Below are 22011 nucleotides of genomic sequence, written 5' to 3' on the forward strand. Positions count from 1 at the left end.
TGATGCTGGGAAAGCTTGGGGGCAGGAGGAGAAGGGGACGACAGAGGATGAGATGGCTGGATGGCATCACCGACTCGATGGGCATGAGTTTGAGTAAACTCCGGGAGTTTGTGATGGATAGGGAGGCCTGGCATGCTGCGATTCATGGGGTCGCAGAGTCGGACACGACTGAGCGACTGAACTGAACTGAACTGAATCTCCAGTAATGTACCTTGAGTTGCACAACGAGTAAGTGGCAGATTGGGGATGCCAGACACTCTGGGGCATACTCTGACCTCTGTTCTTTTCCCATGTATAATCCTATACCTCTCTATTCATCTCTCAGTCATGTTTGATTAAGTGGCTTTTCTAATTTTCTAGTCAGAAGGAGCACTGGACCCTGGTGGTCCAGGGGCTAAGACTCTGCACTCCCAATGCAGGGGGCCCAGGTTCAACCCCTGGTCAGGGAACCACATGCTGCAACTGAGTTCATGTGCTGCAACTAAAGATCTGCAGGCCACAATTAAGACCCAAGGCAGTCAAATAAGAAAAAATTAATTTTAAAAAATTTTAAAGAATTGAAAGTATTATTTTAAAAAAAAGAAGAAGGAAATTGGAAGCCAACCATCATATTTTATCACCTACCATCCCATATCATGTGTCATGTCACATCACATCATGTCAGTGGTTGGTTAGGTAAATTTATGATTTAACAAGGAAGGTTACTTTCAGTCAAACGGATTTGGTTATTCTCACCTCTGCCTTTTGTTGCCCACATACATTTCCCAGGTATATAACTCCCTTTGGTATTTGAGCTGGTTGGATTCTGCCAGGCCATTAAAATCAAGGGCAGGTGTCCTGACCAGGTAAATCAGGTGAGCAGGTCTTTACTTGAAGTTGCTTTGACAAGGATTTTTTGGTTTTTCTACACATCACATCTGTCCTAGATTGGTCTTCAGAACCTCCTGGAGCACCACGGGCTAAATTGGAAAATGGTCTGCCCTGGTCAGTTAGGAGCAAAGCCGGCCCCGGAGGCTAAGTTCCCAGACGCCCGCTCCCATGTTTAAACGCTTCTTTCATGTATATACAGGATGCATCTTTACCCACGCCTAGTGCTGACTTCCAGAGCAGGGTTGGGGGCTTCACCCACCCCCTCTTCACCTCCACCAGCACCCCATGCCTGCACACGTTCACCTCCTTTCTCAGGAATAGCTGAGGTTTCCCAGTTCAGTTAAAGTCTTGTGCAAACACAGCAAGCAGGTTCCCACGCCCACACCATCAGGGACACTCTGACCTTCCTGAGTGGAAACCCTGGAGCCACCAGCCCAGGGGCCTATCTCTTCCGGGAGCCATCATTCTGGTTGGTTGTTTTTTTTTTTTTTTTGGTAGATTCTCCCTTCCTGCTGTCAGAGCCATGTTTAAGCATTGTTTTCCACTCCAGAGTGAACAGCTTGCTAAGTGAGTTTGTTTTTCACAGACACAGGGCGTCTGGCTGTTTTGCCAAAGTTGCCGACCAGAAGCAGCAACGGCAGGTCCAGGTGTGACCCAGGTGACCTTTCTGCCGTACAGATTGTAGAAGCCAAGGTGGTGATGACGTTTCCATTGCCTGGAGACCTGTCCTCACCCTACAGAGGAGAAGAAGTGAACTGAGCTGTGCTCAGGCCAAGTCTTCACTTCTTATGCCAGGGGCGTGGAAGTTAACGGCCACCTCCCCCCGGAACCCGCAAGTAGGCCGGGCTCCTTCCAGCAGGGGAATTTCACCCAACTGAGAACACCTGAGGGACAGAACCGGCCCGCCAACCGTGACCAAATGAACTCTCCAGTGGTAGCTTGGCATACGCTCCCCTCCCACAGGGGCGGTTGATTGCTCAGGATTTTTACAATCCTCAAGCCCTGTTCCAAGGAGCTTTTGTGGTTTAAATCAATGTGCTTCTGGGAATAAGTGCCCTTATTATTCCGTGCCGCGCTCTTCTACCACTGTGACATAATACCCTTTGTGCTGCTGAACAGTAACAGTCCTTCCAGGAACCTCTAAAAGCTTTCTAATTAGGACCCACAACCACACAACAGACAGAGGCACGGGAGACCAGAGGCAGCGACGATAAAGCTTCATCTTGGTCACAGAGGAGCCCAGCCCAGGTCTGACTGCTCCTCGGAGGCTGCAGGGTCTAGGTGAGGCCACTCGTCTAGGAAGGGCATCCCCGTGACGGTGGCAGCAGAATTCTTAGGCTGCCAGAGTGCTGGGTCCTTTGCAGTATCGCTTAGGGGCACCAAAGCCGCTAAGTTATTCAGTTGAGGACCAGAAATGTCCAGCATTGGTTTTGTCTGAATTTGTGATTAGTTCTCAGTGGCAGGCACGCGAAGATAAGCTCCCAGTACTCCTGCTAGCTCTTCCCAGTCTAGACAGAAGAGAGGGCAGCTGTGTAAGCAGGGAGGTATGTATAAGCAAGCAGAGAGTAGACCAGAAGAAGGCTAGGGTAGCACCCAGCCCGGTGGGAGGTTCAGGGACAGCTTCTTGGAAAGGAAGACTTTCGACCCGGATAAGTCTTCAGAGGTGGACTGAGCTTGCTAAGCCGACCACGGGGAAAATAGCATCGCACACCGAATGCCAAGTGCTGACAACTGCCGGGAGGTGTGAAATGCCTCGGGGTTCAGGGAACAATAAGAAGGTCAACAGCAGCAGCTGTGGTTATCTCACTGTTCTTTCTCCCTTCTATTTTTATAGCCAAAATGCTATCACTTTTTATTCTCAGTATCTCATTTCGGATGTTAAAAAGCTGAACATAGGGTTGTTTTGTTTTGTCTTGGCATATTGCTTTAACCCTCCACTTCTCCTCAGGGCACTACAGATCCCTCTGAACACTGGTAACTGCCCAAAAGAAAAGCACAAAGATGAATATTTTACTGTATTATAAGAATGTAAGGGCAGCTCAGGGAACCTTGGGCAGGAACTCAGCTGGGCTGTTCTTTTTTTATTGTTGGTACATATAGCAAAAACAAACAAACAAACAAACAACACAGTCTTGGATGACTCCCAAGGTTACTTATCACAGGTCCAGCCATCCGAAGGGAGTCTGTGGTCCAGAGCTCATGGGGTAGAAGCTGTAGGTGAAAGCAGAGGGGGGCGGGAGGCCACAGGAAAACATGAGCTGGCAGAAAGCTAGTAGGTGACCCGCAGAGGAGTGAAAGCGCCAGCGAGGAACTTGGCAAGACAGATCTGCCTGCCACTGGCTCTGGGGTCAGGCTGGATCGGAGCGGTGAGAATCCACGGCCGCCTCCGCTTCCTCTCCTGGCCTATATCTTCCGTGGCATCTTCCGTTGCCCCCTGCGCCCCCAGGGTCTTTCTCTCAGGCAGCTCTTTACACACGAGCTCAGTCTATGAGAAGGACGGTGCGGAGGACTGCTCAGGTCTCACCTCGGTGGGCCGTGGCCCCTCAGCACCTTGGCCCCGTGCACAGGCAAGGATCAAGCTGACACGCATGACCACCACCGACCAAAGCTTCCTTAGAGCCAGGATGCTCCCTGCTGCGGTGCCTTGCATACAACAGGCACTCAAATCAGAGCTGCGATGAGAAAGGCAGAGGGAGAGAAAGGGAAGGAGGGAAGAAGGTGGAAGAAGTTGGCTGGCAACAGTGGAACACAAATCCCCCAGAGCAATAACCTATTCCAAACTCTGATCAACAGAAGGCTGGTGCTGGAGGAGAGTGGAGGTGTCTAAAGACAGATGAATGGTCCTTTTTTTTGTTGTTTTCTTTCTAGTGAGTCTAGGCTCTGGTTGAGTCCCCCTTGCCTCAGATCAGAGCCTGAGCTGCACTCCAAGCCCCCACTGGGCCCCTGCAATGCCAGTGGGTTGTGCTCCTGTCTTGACACTGCTCTTGCCTACACCCCTTGTCTCTGGGGTGAACACTGAGTCAGCAGCGGCGTAGTCAGGACTGCCTCACGCAGGGGTGTAAGCCAGGGCTGGAGGCCGGAGGGTAGTCATGAGGGGTGGGACCTCGGAGGGAGCTGCTTGTCCTCATCAGCGGGTCACGGTCACATTGGCCCCATTCTGTCCACCTTTGTGCCAGCCTGGAGGGCCAGGAAGCCCAACTGCTCCACACAAGACTGAACACGATACAGGGCATGGGGGAGACCTGTGCCTGGCTGGAGAGGCAGCACATGCAGGGACGGACAGGGGTGTCAGTGATGGAGAAGGGTATTCAGGTGGTGGGAAAGTATGAACAAAGTCATGATGGTAAAAGTCTGCAAACCGAGCTCGTGGGAGGCCCAGGAAGCTAATTTTATTACAGGCTGGAATATACATGGAAGTGTGGCAAGAGGTGAGGCCTGGAGTCTTTTCAGATATATTGAGGGGCTTCCCTGGTGGCTCAGGGGTAAAGAATCTGCCTGCCAAGAAAAAGATGTGGGTTCGATCCCGGGGTGGAGAAGATCCCCTGGAGAAGGAAATGGCAACCCACTCCAGAATTCTTGCCTGGAGAATCCCACAGACAGAGGAGCCTGGTGGGCTACAGTCTATGGGTTTGCAAAGAGTTGGACACGACCTAGAGACTGACCACAAAGCCTGAAGAACCTGGGCTACTAGGGAACCCCGTTGGGATAAAGATTTTGGAGCAGATGGCTGAACCGAGCAGCAGGGGGAAGTAAGGATGACTCAGCAGAGGCAGACCCTGGCAGCAGGCAAAACAGGAAGTGAGAACGATGTTCCAGGAAGATATAAGGAGGCTGTGAACTAGGACAATGGTAATGGGAACAGGAGGGAGGGGACACCGTGAAGCACAGTCTCCCCTCTTCTCTTCCCGCCTGGACACACATCTCACACGAACACAGAGACACACTGATGAGGTGAGAGAAAACAGAGCCTCTTTACCATCCCTCTCCTCTCCTCTCCTCTGTCAAGCCTGCCCCGTCCCCATCCTCTCCCCCAACTTCCTCCCACTTCTCCTGTTCTGTTCCCTTGATCCCATGCTGGACGGTGGCCAGAGGCATTTGCTCAAAGGACAGAAAGAGTGATGAGAGGGTTATTTATATCTGCAGCCATGCCTGAGCCCTCTGTCCAGAGGGCATGTGCTTGGTGGGGAGTTGGGCCACACCCCAGGCCCCCCACGCAGAACCTTCGCGCCCCCGGGGAGTCTGCCACTTGCAAGACATCCCGCTGATAGTGTGGGACCAAAACGTCAGACAGTCCATCCCCCTGCCTCCAGTGAGGCTGTTGGCTGGACAGGATAGTCCAAACGCTTTCTTCTTTTAGTATTTAATTATTTTCACAGTTCATCAAGTTCTTCTTTATATCCAACCTAAATGTCTTCCTGCTATTTTATCCATAAATCTCCTAGCTTCATGTTGCATGTTTGTGGGTGATGATAAACTCTCGAAAACCTTGTGAGCAGGGAAGTCGGGGTCAAGTAATCGGTCAGGTGGGAAGTATCTGGTGAACTATAGGGCTTATGCCCAATAGTTGGGTGGCAAGGACTAACTCTAGATATAAGCCCATTTATTTTGCACTTGCTAAATAAGTCAGAATGACAGAGAAGCCAGAGACACATCTCCAATTTTTTCCCTCTCCCAGGGGCTTAAGGTTTGTGTTGATAGAGAAGACTGACAGGTGTAAATGTCTTCATGTCCTCCCACATGAAAAGCATAAATTCATCTTGAGTCTGAGAAATTTTAGTCCCTTTAAGTCCTCATCATCTTTCTTTAAGGCAGAAATGTTTTGAAACCTGTTTTTAATAAGGCTGACGTTTCTTTCCCTGGTATTCTCAGGGCCGCCAGGCAACGCTGGCCACTCCGTCATAAACGCTGAAGCCAACCAATGTTTGGTGGGCCTTCCAGCAGCTGGTTTTGTCCCTGTATTATTTATTACCATTAATCTTCATAACTCTTCAACTGGTAAGTATTAATCCCATTTCACAGATGAAGAAGCCACAGCTCAGAGAGATGTTATGAGACCTCAGATATGCAGATGACACCACCCTTATGGCAGAAAGTGAAGAACTAAAGAGCCTCTTGATGAAAGTAAAAGAGGAGAGTGAAAAAGGTGGCTTAAAGCTCAACATTCAGAAAACTAAGATCATGGTATCTGGTCCCATCACTTCATGGGAAATAGATGGGGAAACAGTGGAAACAGTGGCTGACTTTATTTTTCTGGGCTCCAAAATCACTGCAGATGGTGATTGCAGCCATGAAATTAAAAGACGCTTACTCCTTGGAAGGAAAGTTATGACCAACCTAGACAGCATATTAAAAAGCAGAGACATTACTTTGCCAACAAAGGTCTGTCTAGTCAAGGCTATGGTTTTTTCCAGTGGTCATGTATGGATGTGAGAACTGGACTATAAAGAAGGCTGAGTGCCGAAGAATTGATGCTTTTGAACTGTGGTGTTGGAGAAGGCTCTTGAGAGTCCCTTGGACTGCAAGGAGATCCAACCAGTCCATCCTAAAGCAGATCAGTCCTGGGTGTTCATTGGAAGGACTGATGTTGAAGCTGAAACTCCCAATACTTTGGCCACCTGATGCAAAGAGCTGACTCATTGGAAATGACCCTGATGCTGGGAAAGATTGAGGGCAGGAGGAGAAGGGGACGACGGAGGATGAGATGGCTGGATGGCATCATCAACTCAATGGACATGGGTTTGGGTGGACTCCGGGAGTTGGTGATGGACAGGGAGGCTTGGTGTGCTGTGGTTCATGGGGTTGCGAAGAATCTGACATGACTGAGCGACTGAACTGAACTGAACTGAATCTTTATAACTCTTCAACTGATAAGTGTTAATCCCATTTCACAGATGAAGAAGCCACAGCTCAAAGAGATGTTACGAGAGTCAATAGACACAGGATAGCCAGGGGGCTGACGTGGCACATGGAACAGTAGAGAGAGCTGTTTGTTCCCATTAACAGTTACCATTAATGGTAACTTCAGTCACCATTTGTTCACGTTCATGACAGCCCCAAGGGTCAGGCAGCAGAACATACATGAGACTGGATTTGATCCTTGTCAGAGGGAGGCAGAGAGAGCACCATGTCTGGCTGGAGGAATCAGGGCCAGGGTTTCTGCTGGGTCTGGAGGGGCGGATGGGTTTTTCAAAGTGGTGTAGTTGAAGTCAGGGAGACTGCATTTTGATTAAAGCTATTTCCCCATGACCAAGGTTTTGGGGAGCTTTCCATCTCCTCCAACACACAGAACTGAAGCAGGAGGTTAAGACTGCCGTGAGAGGCTTAGTTGGGATGGGAAAGGCTTAGTGAACTTGGAAGATGGTTAGATGCCAAGGAGAAGATGCTCGGGCTGAGAGAGCTTTCCCAAAGTCCACACAGGAAACAGCAGCGACTCTGACCTGGACGGTCCTGTCTGAACACCTTCCGCTCCCCCTACACTGGAGAAAATGACTGACCACCGAGGAAGCACAGGCGCATCCAACATAATCAAGGCCAGAGTGGGCTTCCCGCCGCCTCCCCTCCCACGGTCTGTGCAGAAACAAGGAGTGGCATGGCCGTGAAACCAGGGAGGTTGTCCATGATTGTCTTCCCAGTTCCTGGTGCCCTGTACGTGTTCAATCAACATTTGGTGAATAAATAAAAGACCCCATTTCCAAAACTGTCTGTGTCCTTGTTGGCTGTGCCTTTCCCATAGATTGGGAAGTGTGAGTTCATGAACTTTAGCCCAGACAAATGGACAAAGGTTGCTGACTGAGCTGTAGGGCCCTGTGACATCAGCTGAGTTACCTTGGAGCTCAGGATGAAAGAAAAAGTGCTTTCCATCAGCTAACCTTGTTGGCGCGGAGAGACGACACGGGGAGATGGCGCTTGGGACAGACACCGTGAGCCCTCTCCAGTGTGAAGGGCCCTCAAGGAGATTCCAGATGCACTCACTCCCTGAGAGACAATTCAAGGCAGGGCTAATATGCTTGGGAGCATCCCCAGGGGACACTGTATGCTAAGTAGGATAGAGCTGATCTTGCTTAAGTGATTCTGCGATTACAATAATTTCTCCCTAATGCCCTGATACCTTGAAAAACATGCTCTTCAGGGGTTCATGTCCTCCATCCTCTTGGCCAGAAGCAGCAGTAGTTTCTGCAACACGAGACAGTTTTTAATTCTGAGTATAAGCCCCTGTCTCTTCAAGGCTAAATATTAACTTCACACTTTGGGGGTGTATCTTTGTTCTAAAGGTTCTTTTGTTCCTCTGGCAGAATTCCAAGTAGTAGGTACCCAATGTCTCTGATGACCTCAAAAAGAGGCTCCCTGAGGAAGGGACACTCCATTCCAAGTGCTGGAAAAGGAGAAAATGCCAGATGAAGGCCAGTTTCTAATTACCTAAGAGCCTGCCCTGGTACGCGTATGGGAGAGTGCTACTAGAATTTCAGAAGTGCACCTTTTGGGCTCTCTCTACCGCTTTTATAGTGCTCTCTCCACATTCTCTAAAAATAGGTCTTTTCTGTCAAATGAGACTACAAGTTGCTTGAGCGTTCTCTGTCAGATTCCTTTTGCATTTCTCACCCCGGTTCAGGGCCTGGCATTGTCAGGATCACCCAGCAAAATCCCCCTCTCCAACGAGTGCGTCTACTGTAGGGTTTTCATCTACTTCTCTGGTCAAGTGGGGGAGGGGGCTGGGGGGATTTCAGAACTAACCTTCCTGATCATAGGACCTGCTGCTTTTGCTGGGGGTGGGAGTGGGGAAGGGAACGCAAGGATGGGGAACACAAGTGTTAACAATTCACCATCACTTCGCTCATCTCCTCGGGATGAGATGACACATGAACAGAAGGCATCATGGGCCTTGCTGCTTCCAGTGGTGAGGGAAGGGGTGAGAGTGGTGGAAATGGAGGCAGCCCAGCTGACTTTCACCTTCCATGATCTTGGGAAACAGGAAAATTAAACAGATACCTTCTCATAACTCCTCAGTCTAACTCAGTTCTATTTTACTTGTCACAGTCTTCTAAATATTTTTCTTTAAAATACAAATAATCTGCAAATTGTTGTTCAGTCTCTAAGTTACACTGGACTTTCTGCAACTTCATGGGCTGTAGCCTGCCAGGCTCCTCCAGCCATAGGATTCTCCAGGCAAGAATACTGGAGTGGGTTGCCATGCCTTTCTCCAGGGGATCTTCCTCACCCAGGGATGGAACCCGCATCTCCTGCATTGGCAGGCAGACTCTACCACTGAGCCACCAGGGAAGCTGCAAATAAGCTTCACAAAAATCCACAAACGAACTCTCCAGAGAAAACTAAAAGGTAGAAAGTGTTTCTTCTCTGCTTATAATCTGACTGAGGCACTGGGTAGATGTTCATCTTCCTCATTGTTTCATTTTATATTATCTCATCTTTATAATTTTACTAAAAATATTATCTGGAAACAACAATAAAAATATTTTTAGTCTCAGCCTGCCAGCTAAGTATCAGTAGACAAAAGCTAGACTCATAGTCATGATCTGTAAAGAAAACAATCCCCAAAAACATTTCACCAAGGCTGGACCTAAAAAATAAGCAAAGAGGACAATTATTGCACAACAAACATGACTGTGTAGGAGAGAACTAGGAGAGATGAGCGAGTAAACAGGATAAGGGAAAAGATACGGACTGAAAAAATGTTTTGCGAGTATAGATTGGGAAAAAAATAAATTCACATTCAGCATTCTCAATTGTAATGTGAAAATCAATGACTCCACATCTTGGTATGTTAAGAAAAAAAAGCCACGACTTTGTTTAAATTTCAGTGACAACTAAATAGCAATTTGCTCACAGAATGAGTAGATTGGGAGATACAGTGGATATCCACAGGACAGTGGACTAAAGCTAGTTAAGCCAATAAAACACACACACAGCCCAGGTCTTTGTGTTCTTGCAGAGAAAATGGAAAGGAAGACCATAACCTGCTGGAGTGCTGGTGGTCGGAAATCTAAGCCAATTCACCAGACTTTTGGACTTCTCAGTGCTCCCATCATACTTTTAATGTTGGTGACTGGTAAAGGCTAAATTCAAGGGCACATTATACAAAACAGGGCTGGGTGGCTGAGCAACACAGTGCTGTGTTATCAGAAGCAAAGCAGACACACAGACCCCAATGCCTTGCTCCTCGCCCATACTCTTCCACTTTGAAAAAGCTTTGGTTCATCGAAGAATCCCAGCGTAGACGCTGTATCCAGAAACCTCGTTGTTTTTCAGTCACTCAAGTTGTGTCCAACTCTGCGACCCCACGGCCTGCAGCACCCCAGGCTTCCCTGTCCCTCACTATCTCCCGGAGCTTGCTCAAACTCACGTCCACTGAGTCGGTCATTTCTTCCCTTACTGCTCTTGCGCTGTCCAATTCTAAAGGCAGTGGCCACAAGAGGCTATTTAACTGGATTAAAAGTAATACATGATTTGGTTACTCTAGGCTTATTTTAGATACTCAGCAGCTCTATGTGGCTAGGGACTGTATTGTTTAGGGCAGACTTGGCACACTTCTGTCATCACAGAAAGTTCTGGAGGATAGCACTGTATATACTCTGTACACCAAGTGACAGAGTCTCCTTATTCTTCATACACTCCTGGCATAGACCAACAGAGAAAGATCAAGTGACCTACCCAAGGATCCATGCAAGTGAGTCTTTAGAATTTAAACTGGTATCTCTGGGACCCTACACTGAGGATCTAATATGGCTGGTTTGTTCTTCTCTGAACTATACTTTAGTGTGAAAAGAGATTGATAGCCTCTAGTTGCAAATTACCTGCTACCTTGGTTGGTTTGAGCAAGAAAGTCACATCACAAGATCTCCCAGTTTAAGTTGGACTACAAGAGTACTTTAATTTCTAAATAACCTATATACTATTGCTATCAACAATGAAGACAATGAGTATTGTTGGAAAGTACTTCATAATTTTCTTTATATACTTTTAAAACGTTAAGAATTTTTTTCTTCTTCTGGGTTTCATTGCATGGCTTATAGGATCCTAGTTCCCCAAACAGGGATCGAACCCAGGCCCTTGGCACTAAAAGCACAGAGTCCTAACCACTAGATTGCTAGAGAATTCCCTTTCTTTAAATATTTTAATGGTACTTAACTGCACTGTAGTAGACGAAGATAGTAGATTGTCCCTTGGACTGCAAGGAGATCAAACCAGTCAATCCTATAGGAAATCAACCCTAACTATTCACTGAAAGGGCGGATGCTGAAGCTAAAGCTCCAATACTTTGGCTGCCAAATTTGAGAAGCTGACTCACTGGAAAAGACCCTGGTGCTGGCAAAGACTGAAGGCAAAAGAAGTGGGCAGGAGAGGATGAGATAGTTGAATAGCATCATTGACTCAATGAACTTGAGTTTGAGCAAACTCCGAGAGTGAAGGACAGGGAAGCCTGGCATGCTACGGTCCATGGGGTCGCAAAGAGTCAGACGCAACCCAGCGACTGAACAAGTAAATAGAAATTTCATTTTGTTTAGGCCAACATTATTTTTTTCTTAATCAATGTACCCGAATTGAATATGAGGGAAGATAGCTTAAAACGTTTTTACTAGCAGAGGAAATGAAACTTTAACTTGGAATAAATAAAATGCTAAAGAAAAGCTATGACAAACCTAGACAGTGTAATAAAAAGCAGAGACATTATTTTGCCAACAAAGGTCTGTATAGTCAAAGCTATGGTTTTTCCAGTAATCATGTATGGATGTGATAACTGGACCAGAAAGAAGGCTGAGCACTGAAGAATTGATGCTTTTGAAGGGTGGTGTTGGAGAAGACTCCTGAGAGTCCCTTGGACTGCAAGGAGATCAAACCAGTCCATCCTAAAGGATATCAATTCTGAATATTCATTGGAAGGACTGATGCTGAAGCTGAAGCTCCAATACTTTGGCTACCTGATATGGAGAAATGATTAATTGGAAAAGGCTCTGATGCTGAAGAAAGACTGAAGGCAAGAGAAGAGGACGACAGAGGACAAGATGGTTGTATGGCATCACCAAGTCAATGGACATGAGTTTGAGCAAGCTCTGGGAGATAGTGAAAAACAGGGAAGCCTGGCGTGCTGCAGGCCATGGGGTCACAGTGTGGGACACGACTGAGCAACTGAAGAACAGTATCTCTGCTTACTATGTGTGAAGCACGTACTAAGCGCTTTACATATGTTAATTTTGTATTCTAAAAAAATATATTTGTTTGTACTTTGGCCATGTGGTACGTGTAGCATGTGGCATGGTTCCCTGACCAGGTACTGGAACCCAGATCTCTGCAGTAAAAGTGCTTAATTTAATCCTAACACTAGACCACCAGGGAACCCCCTAATTCTGTATTAACTAACTTACTCTTCACACCTAACCCATAAAGCATTATTATGCTACCCAATTTGGGGAATAAGGAAACCGAGATGAGAAATTGAGAGGTTGAGTAGCTTGTCTGAGTCCACCAATTTAGATAAGAGTTAGAACTTGGAACTAGACGGATTGGCTTCAGAGGCTAGGCTCTTAGCCACCAGGTTACATTGCAAAGTCACTAAACACTGAGAAAAATCAGTCTTGCCTTCCGAGATCAGTTGGCCAGTGCCCTATGTTACTCTTATCAGGGAACATGTTCACTTTGTAAACAGCATGTTTACTTTCCAGAATTTTCTGCATCTTTCCTTGAGTATTCTTTTTATTTATTAGTGTAGTGTTGAAATTATAAACAGTTTCCTTTCACCTCAAATAACTGTTTAACAGTTGATGCCAAAAATGCAGCAGATATTATACCAAACCTAAAATCGAAGTGTCCCAAATCTGTATCTAACAGACATAAAATAGCCTCTTTTTTTGCTTCACAGAGTTACTTTTCACTTCAAACTACTTAGATTTGTTTTTATTTTAGTAATTCCTTTCCAATTGTGCCAGCAACACTAAAGTACACCATATCAATGCGTTTATAACTACAGCTATCAAAAACCTATCTTTCAAGAACATAAAATACAGGAATTGGGCAAATTGGGGTTTACAAAATTTGCTTCTTTTCTGGACAATTCTGCCTCAAAACAGTGTCAGAAACCTGAAATTAATACTGTAAAGTTTCATTCTGAAAATAGCCACTTAAAAAAAAAAAGAAAGATTTTCCCCAATTTAAGGGATGTTTTCTTGGTCTTTAGTCTTTTAGATAACTCAACTCTAGACTGGAGTCAAGAGGTCCCATTAATCTAGTCATTTTACAGACAAGGAAATGGAAATTATAGAGAAATGACGTGACTTGCCCAGGTCACTGGGCTAACTCACAGCTCACAGGGGAACCCAGGCTTACCACACCTGGCAGAGTGGTCCTTCCCCAACCCCCACTCTGTTCCGGCAAGCCTCCCAGGCGTGCGTTTGAGACGCTGTCACACCTGTCACTGCGTACATCTGGGCTGCATCTAAAGCACATCACGCACATTGGACACGGTGGATTTCCACACATTTTATGACAACGCCCAGGCCACGGGCAGAAGTGCTGTGCTGGGACAACGGCTCATGAAGCCAAGAGATCTTAGAGGGACCTGAGTTACCTGCCAGTTTCACCAGCTCCACACACTGCCCCCCCCACACACATTACACATACACACACATCCCGTAAATTCATTTTTTCCTTTAAACTCTACCCCTCCTTTAAGCCAACGTCAACTTTAAAGAGAAAAAGGCAAAAAGAGCCAAGAAACTGAGAGATTTATTTTAAAAGAAAACTTCCAGGAATGTGCCCTGCACTTCATCTTGGGAGCAGCTTCCGGCCCAAGTGCCTGTATCAGCAGTGTCTGCAATCCTGTGATCCCTGATGTCTAGAAATCATCATCCCAAAGCACTGAACGATCCCAAGTCAGGAAGGAACAGTTAAATGACATCTAGGACACCGTGCTCAGATAAGAAAGTCTATTATTATTACTTTTATAATGGTTTTCAACCAGTATTGAAACAGAAAAAAAGGGGTTTTCTGGCCTAACCAGAAAACATCTATTCCCTGAGCATTCCAAGTCATTGAGGTTGTATTATAAAGAGACTGCTGTTTCTAGACGATCAAGTCTAGCATTACCTAACTTGCCAAGAAGAACTTAAACCAATCAAAGGAAAGGATCTGCCCTCCTAACTTAAAATATTAAGATACTAAATGTGGGTGATTTTTTCACTCTAAGAAACAAACAAACAAAAAGTCTGTATTATATATAATCACACACATATTGGAAAAAACATTATTAATTTCCAATCTTTCTATGTAATTGTTAGCTGTTGTTTGGGTCAATTAAATACTAAAACAATAAATTAAGATTGCTTTAGCAGGGAAAAGAAAGGTAAATAGTTGAAATAATATGGCAGGATGTTTCAATTCTGCCAGACCAGTCACTCTCAGAACCCACAAGACCAGATGTTTCAGGGGACACTTTCAACTCCAACCAACTATGGGAGGACTCTGTTTCTATACCCTGGGTAAACCCAGCACCTACTGATCAGAACTAGGATTTCCCAAGGCCCAGCTCAGAATTAGAGGTCTATGTCAGGCAGCAAGTGATGTATTTTGGTAGAAAAGCAATCAAATTTACTAATTCAATGATTCCAATATGTGACTTTTCCTGAAAGAAAAAGAAAAGGCTCAGCCACAATAAAAGCAACAATAGCAAAACAACAAAAGTGTTAAAGATGAAATGAAGGGCTTGGTGGGAGAAGAAGTCAGGAAAAAATAAAAATCTTTCTGGTTAGGACCCCAATTATTTCTCAAACTAAATTTTTAAGAAAAAAAAAAGGTTTTTTCCCCCAGAATGTCGCATTACAGAAACCGATGAATACATGGATTCCGCATTCTAACGTTGGTATCTTAATCCATAAGAAAAAGCAAACTATCTCCGCCCAGCGGACCCGCCCCTGGGAAGCCCGGGTGCGTCGGCGGCGTGGCTAAAACCGCGTGTAGGCGTTTCGCTGCTGTTGCTGCTGCAGCGGCTGCTGGGCCTGCTGCTGCTGCAGGCGGATCTGCTGGGAGTAAGGGTCCTCCAGGGACTTCACGAATATGGTAGTTCGGGGACCAGTCTTCCACACGATACCGTTGGCATCTCTCACAGAAGACTCCACCGTAATGTTGTGCGTACCAAGGATGGCGAAGTTCAACAGAAATTGAGTACTGAAGTAATCGTTATGTGGCTCAACTCTCTGCTCCATCTCATTGGTCATATTGTCAATGGGGATCTGGAATGACAGAACCGTTAAATGACAGCAAGGGCTGACATTACAGAGGGGCATGCTGTGAGCCAGCCGTGTGGTAACAGAGTACTGTTTAGTCCTTGCAAACAACCAAGAGGCAGGTACTAAAACTATCCTTGCTTCCTGAACGAGGAAACTGAGGCAGGGAGGTTGAGTAACTTCTCCAAGGTCACACAGCTAATGAGTGGGGCAGCTGGCATCTGAACCCAAGCAGGGTGACTCCGGGGCCTCCTCACTGTCCTTGAGAAGGAGGAGCTGCCTCTACCTACCTTCTCACGCTGGCCTGTCTGTTTTGTGAAGGAGTTCAGAACATGCCACCCCAAGTAGGTTGCTGAGGCAGAGTTAAGGGCACTTGAAAAACAACAGATACAGAAAGGGCTTTCTGACCTGCCCCACACACTTCTTTTTTTAACCTAAAACACATATCAAATTCTCCATGAGAAAGGTAACCTCCCTGCACGAGGAACAGAAGATGATCCTTAGCACCAGAGCCTGGGAATCGACACTGAAGCGGAGCTGTGCAAACCAACCTCTGAAGAGAACCCTCACCTTCCACTGGCCTCCCTGCACCGTCCCAAGAAATCTCCTAGCCTTACAGTCTCCTTAACTTACTGTCTCTAGCCCCAAACCCCTCTGTCTTGTCATTTTGTCAAAAATATACTGTTTCTGTGTCTAACGAAAGGCATTTAAGTTTTCTGTCCTGGTCACTTCTTTGGGTCTTTATTCTTCTGTGAAGACTCCCATATATGTGTAAAATGCTAATAAAACTGGCATGCTTTTCTCCTGTTAATCTGCCTTCATGTCAGTTCAATCTTAGGCCCAGCTGGAGACCCTGAAGGTAAAAGAGAAAGTTCTCTTCCCCATACACGTGCTAGATTAACCCCAACCCAATTTCCATCTTTCTTTACCCTGTGAAGAGATAGTCTAAAGAAAGAGGATGCAGCCATCTGTTTCAGGGAGTTTAAAATCTAGAAGACAGAAGAACAACATAATGCTGAGTAAATATATAGTTTCCCCCCGAATCCTAGCTGGTAGTGATTCTTTCCTCCTTCAACAAATTGACTTTTTTTTTCAAGATTTTTTTTTTTTTTTTGGGTGTGGACCATTTTTAAAGTCTTTAATTCTTTACAATATTGCTTCTGTTTTATGTTTTGGTTTTTTGGCCCTAAGATATATGGGATCTTAGCTCCCTGACTAGGGATCGAACCTGCACCCCCTGCTTCAGAAGGTGAAGTCTTAACCACTGGACTCCCAGGGAAGTCCCAACAAATCAGTGTCTTGTTCAGACTGTCAGTATGATATATTATGAAACACACTGATTATTATATTATGAACACATTGGTCCACTTATTTAGTTAGATATTCAAATCTCTGTCCTTCACAGAACAGAACACCAACTGTGGATGTACCCTTATCTGTACCCAAGATGAAGTATGTCAAGAGTGACATTAAATCTAAGAAGGCATATGGAGGTAATCAGAATGAATATTTGACCTGATTGCTCTATGTTTCTGTGTGTTTCTGTTGTATGATTAATTATATAAATGTGCCCTGAAGCTTTGGGTCTCTGTAGGCAGTTATTACGAGATCAGTTTTCCAAAGACACTAATGTTACATTAGTGAAATGAAGTTGCCAACCAATTCAAGATCTTAGAGTTATCTGTAAGTCCTTTTTTGTTTTTTATTTGCACATTCAAATTCTGTAAGATGTTTATTTCCCTAAAGAATATGCCTACCAAACAACAACTTCCTTAAAAGGACCAGAAATAGGCCTAGGAGGCAACCTGATCCCTCTAAATGGATGATGCATTTTAAGCTGCAAACTCACTACAAGTAACATTACGAAGCAATGGCTTGTTAATATCAGCTTCTTGACTTTCAGCAATGTCTCTTGAGAGGAAAGTCAACAATGAAAAGACACCTTGATTTAAATGTATGTTTTTCTAAAAACAGAAATCACCACTGTTCTTTCAAACTCAAAATGAGCAGAGAGTTGCAGACAGGGATAAGATAACTATGTAAATTCTCGTTATGATCTTCTGTGAGTGACAACAGAGATCACTGCAACATAAGAAAATTGTACTAAAAACACAATAAATGATTTTTTCCTTACTCACCACATATCTACTGAGTGGCCACATAAGGTGCCATGCTTTACGCCATGGAAGTCAAAAGAGAGGGAGGGAATGAAGACGGAGCCTTCTCAGGGTGGGCACAGAGCCCCCGGAAAGAAAGAGTCACCGAAAGGAAAGTAGTGATGGCTTACACCAGACCTTCCCTTGGCTGTTTAGCCTGAAACCACCAAAGGGAATAAAATGCTCTCATTTTATATCTTTACTGATACCCCATTTTCCTTGCTCTGGACCTCAGTTCACAGATGCCGACAAATAAACTGAGACATCACCAATTTGGGCCTTTAAACAACTCTGTTCATACAACTGTGCACTTGTTCCCTTGTTCCATTTATGATGAAAATCTCCAAGCAACTGGAAAGAGATGTCTATAAAGACAGAACATTTTACATTTGGAACGTTGGTGTCTCATGGGCACAGATTCAGAATCTTAGCTTTGACTAACAAAGTAAGCATGATTTTGGCTAATCTACCTCATGATTTCTCAAAGCAGCACATTCCTAGGTCTAAATCCTTAACAAGAGGTTTTACTTCATCTGATCATTGCATATCAATATAGTAGATTTTTTTTTTTTTGAACATGCTAAAATTTACTTAAAGGAAAAATAAACAGATGTATTCTTTTGGGGTCAGAGGGTTAGGGAGAAGTTATTCCCCACTCCTGATGCTTCCGTCCATGTGGAGGGACCTTTCATTAGATGAACAGTACCTGTCTCTAGGGGAGAAGGTGAATCCTACTGATTGGTAGGTTGTCGGGTGGGGGTTGGACTTGGGGTGCCAAGCACCTTCTTCCTCCCTTCTCCTTTGGGCTTCAGGGTACTGCTCCTCCCAGTTTGACAGGGGCAGGCTCTTCTGTGTACTGGTGGAGGCTGGTGGGAGAACTCAATTCAGAGCTACAAGGCTAGGTAGTCCTTGCTGCCAGGAACCTGAGCTAGGTTCCCCCAGCTCTAACAGGGGTGACACTCCACTGCATGGATGCTTTGTCTGTCAACCGGTTCAGGCAGGGAAAAGAGAAGTGTTGCTGATCAGCCCCCTCACACCGCAATACGTGCTTTGAACTTATGTCCATCTGTGTCCTTTGCGAGGTGTAAGTACTGTCTGCTTAGCCATGGAAAATGTCAATCAGTGAGCTGACAAAACCCGAATCACAACTCTGCCTCTTCTCTACATTACCTTGTAGTCCTGTCCGGATTTACTTTGCAGCGTGGAGGACACGTTCAGACAGACGGACTGAATTCTGCGGAACAGTCCCGGTTTAGACCCATGCTGGACCACCCCCTCCACCTTCAGCGCCAGCTGCTGGTTATTCTGGACTGCGATGGGCTCTGCAGGGTTCCGGGGGGACGGTGATAGGGCAAGCTGGAAAACCAACACCAAAATGAACGCTCACAACCAAAAGCAAGCTTCCTTCCAGCAAACACGCCTGTGCTATTCGCTGATCACAGATTAAAACGGTAGGTGCACACAGAGACACACATCCCCTGTTAATGACCTGACTGTGCGGGGACAACCAGATATGTGTGCCTTTAAAGTCTACAGTTCCTTATCCCCAGTGCCTCTTTTACAAGACCAGTGCTCTAACCCCTGAGCTATGGAGCCAAAGTGCCCCAGTGCCTCTTTTAAAATACCCATTTTTGTTTGTTTGTTTACTTGAATTTACCCCCAACAGAGGGGAACAGAGGATTACAGAACAGTAAGGGCCCTTCTCTCCCAATTTCTGAGGTGGGGCACTTCTTTGACAATGAACCAACTCCAGCAGGGAAATGCACTATGGAAATTTTCATGTCCAGCTGCTGTCTCTTTGGCCTTAGGTACTTTTAAATAGACTAAATTCAAATGCAGATGACTCCAAAATTCTAGGATTACATACACCACCAAGTCACCATGGTATAAAAGTCAATTTCCATTAAAAAAAGCCAATGAAATTTTTTTTAAGCCAAAGACATTTTTAACCTCACTAGTTTTTCTTTCAAAAACATATTAAGAATCTTAAATACACTTTAATTACAGAAAGCTCAAATTTTACTTAAATAAACCGAGGGAAGAAATTGGGTCTTTTTGATAATGTTGTTGAGCCACTAAACTAATTAACCCTGGAGACATGGTGCCTTTAGGACTTCTTATCTAGATAATCAAAATTTCCTTATTATTCATTCCTTATGTCATTCTGAAATGGAATGCTCTATCAGCTGCAGTCAAAAACATTCAAACGGATGCAGAAGTGCACTGAAGACATTTACTGATACAGATAATCCAGGGAATCTCTTAGAAGCGACAATTCCCCTCTTTCCCAACAATTTCATCCTTTGAATCAAAACAGCTTTTAAATGTTGAGTGGCTTAAATACTTTAAAATACTAACTCTACTCACTGACTAGCTCCTCAAAACTTGCTATTCACAGACAAAAGTGCTCTGGAGGTGGGGCTGGTAATGTTTCACTGGACCTGATTCATTTTAAGTTGGGTCTGAACAGGCTGATTAGACATGGATTCAGCTCAAGACCCTTGTGCGCTACTATGATGAATCCCACTCGAATCATTCCTGAAGGCAGGTTAGAACTCCGGGCACCCAGATGCCTGTCACACTGCCCTGGGTGCTGTCAGGGAAGAAAGGAGCAGAGGTTTAACTCCTAAAGCAGTTGGTGAAGGAAAGGCTTACAACTGAAGAGTGTAAGTCTCATCTAAACCAAAGGTAAGATCCTGAAACAGAGCTCTGCCCCCTGGAATCTTCAGAAGAAGGTATGAAACTACATTAAACCTGAGTGTTCTTCCTATATTACCTTGATGCTGGTAGACTGAAGTTTCTGGAAAAAATATCTCTGAAATGAAAGAGGAACTTTCAGCAAAGAAATGATGGCATTGCAGAGGCATGCTGTATGCTGGGGGGAAAAAAAAGAAAAATGAAGCGAAAATAAATTTCCAAATTTCATCAACAAATAGTTACTTTCAGGAAGAAGTTTAAAAACTTCAAATGTTCAGAAGATTATGACAAAAGTACACACCAGCCATGTTAACAGACATAACAGTTAGAAACTCATACATCTGTCAAATCACTCTTGCCGAGGTCAGAGATTTATAGCCCTTGGGCCCACCTCCACAGGTATGTTAGTTGCAGGTAACTATCAACGTGCCAGTCTGGAGATGTGAAATCACACCTCATATCACATGATATGATAATCACACATCATGGTTAGTAAACTGGCAGGAGGACTAGTCCACCACCAATACTCTCTTCAATGCAAACCCAATACTTTTTTAGCCTTTGGATTTTTCTGACATTTCTCTGGCACCTGACAACGGTCCTCTTCCGTGAAATGCCCCTTCATGGCCCCTGCCCTCGCTTTTTCTGCCTGCTCCCTTCTCCCATCTTCTTTCCTAAGACTCTCTTCTTTGCTTGTTCCTTCAGTGTTGACACTTCGGTCCTTTTGTCTCCTCGGTCCACTTGTTCTTCACAGGCAATTTTCTTCACTCCCAGGACATGAAGAATCTCTACGTCACGACAACTTCCATGCATCGCAGTCTACCTCCTTCTGACACCAGACCTATTATCCAACTGTCAAGGTCTGAGAGGTTTAAAAATAAAACCTTCACCTCTCCCACTGTCCCTCTGTATTCTGTCTCAGTAAAGTATAGACCACTTGTGCACCTGATCACCTAAGCTGGAAACCCAAAGGTTGTGTCTGCATCCTCTCACATCTGATTTAAAGTAAACACAAAAACAAAACCAAGCCTTGAAAATATTACACCTAAATAATCTTTAATAGCTGTTCTTCTCATTCTTACTCCCATTTTATCAGTTTGGCCCTTACCTTGGTTACTGCAAAAGTCTTGTAACCACTCTTCTAATTTCATGCCCTCCAGGCCATGACCTGTTCTGTTTCTATAGAGCCATAATGTACAATCTTAGCTTAACCACTTCTCTTCCACCCCCATTTAAAATTCCTAAAGAGAGCCCCCACTGCCTATGGGATAAGGCCCAAACTCCTAAGACTGTGTTCAAGGCCTTTTGTCATCTGGTCTCTGGCCACCTCTCTAGTCCCGAGCCTGGGCATTATACTGCAGCAGTAACACTCTGTCCCCAGGAGACATCATGCTATTTTCTGCCTCTGCTGTAGAACATATTGTTTTCTGCCTCGAATTCTCTACACTTCCTTGTCTGTCTGGAAAACCTTCATGGAAGTACATCTTCTCTCTGACTCGCACCCTCACCTGTTTTCCCCATCCTTCAACGTGAATTACTTTCTTTTTTGTGCTACAACTGGATTAAAGCTTTGCACAGAGCTCTATCACTGCAAATGAACTGTATTCGCTTACAGAATCTTTCTTTCTTATCAGACTATGGACAACTTGAGGGACGATCCTCTTTGTCATTTTTCTATTCCTAGGATTCAATAAACACTCGTTGAATTGAATTTTGGGTTCAGAAAGTACCAAATCTATAAAACACAATTTGGAAAGGGAATCAAGATTTAGTAACCACTCCTTTTATGCCGGGCCAGACAATGTGCTAGGCATTAGGCATGATCTCACTTAAACTTCACAAAAACTCTGAGGTAGATATTTTTCCACATCATAGAAAAGGATATTGGAAATCTGCCCCAAATCATGACCTGCTGATTGGCAGTGGTAGAACTTGACCTGAGGGGTCTTCTCTTATATTGCATACCTACTGAGCAGAAAATTCCCATTTCTTCCATTATATTCAGTGGATTCAAATGTATCAAACTCAAGTTACTGTTTGGCATTTATTTAACTTCT

The 22011-nt window shown here is 44.9% G+C and overlaps 1 protein-coding gene and 1 non-coding gene across 2 annotated transcripts in view; one reads left to right on the top strand and one right to left on the bottom strand.

The window, feature by feature from the left end:
- The first annotated feature begins 376 nt into the window (after positions 1-376).
- TRNAG-CCC lies at positions 377-449 on the top strand. Its single transcript has one exon. It is a non-coding gene; the product is annotated as a tRNA-Gly (tRNA).
- A 13143-nt stretch (positions 450-13592) lies between these two features.
- The window catches only part of INTS7 (integrator complex subunit 7), an 86970-nt gene continuing 78551 nt past the window's right edge, over positions 13593-22011 (bottom strand). Inside the window, exons 18-20 of the mRNA XM_043485139.1 lie at positions 20034-20132; positions 18428-18613; positions 13593-15107 (exon numbers count right to left, since the gene is read on the bottom strand). Of these exons, the coding sequence (XP_043341074.1) occupies positions 14820-15107; positions 18428-18613; positions 20034-20132 (573 nt within the window). The 3' untranslated portion in view covers positions 13593-14819. The remainder of the gene's footprint in view (positions 15108-18427; positions 18614-20033; positions 20133-22011) is intronic.

Source organism: Cervus canadensis, chromosome 13, assembly GCF_019320065.1.
Source record: "Cervus canadensis isolate Bull #8, Minnesota chromosome 13, ASM1932006v1, whole genome shotgun sequence".
In the NCBI taxonomy this organism is placed as follows: Eukaryota; Metazoa; Chordata; class Mammalia; order Artiodactyla; family Cervidae; genus Cervus; species Cervus canadensis.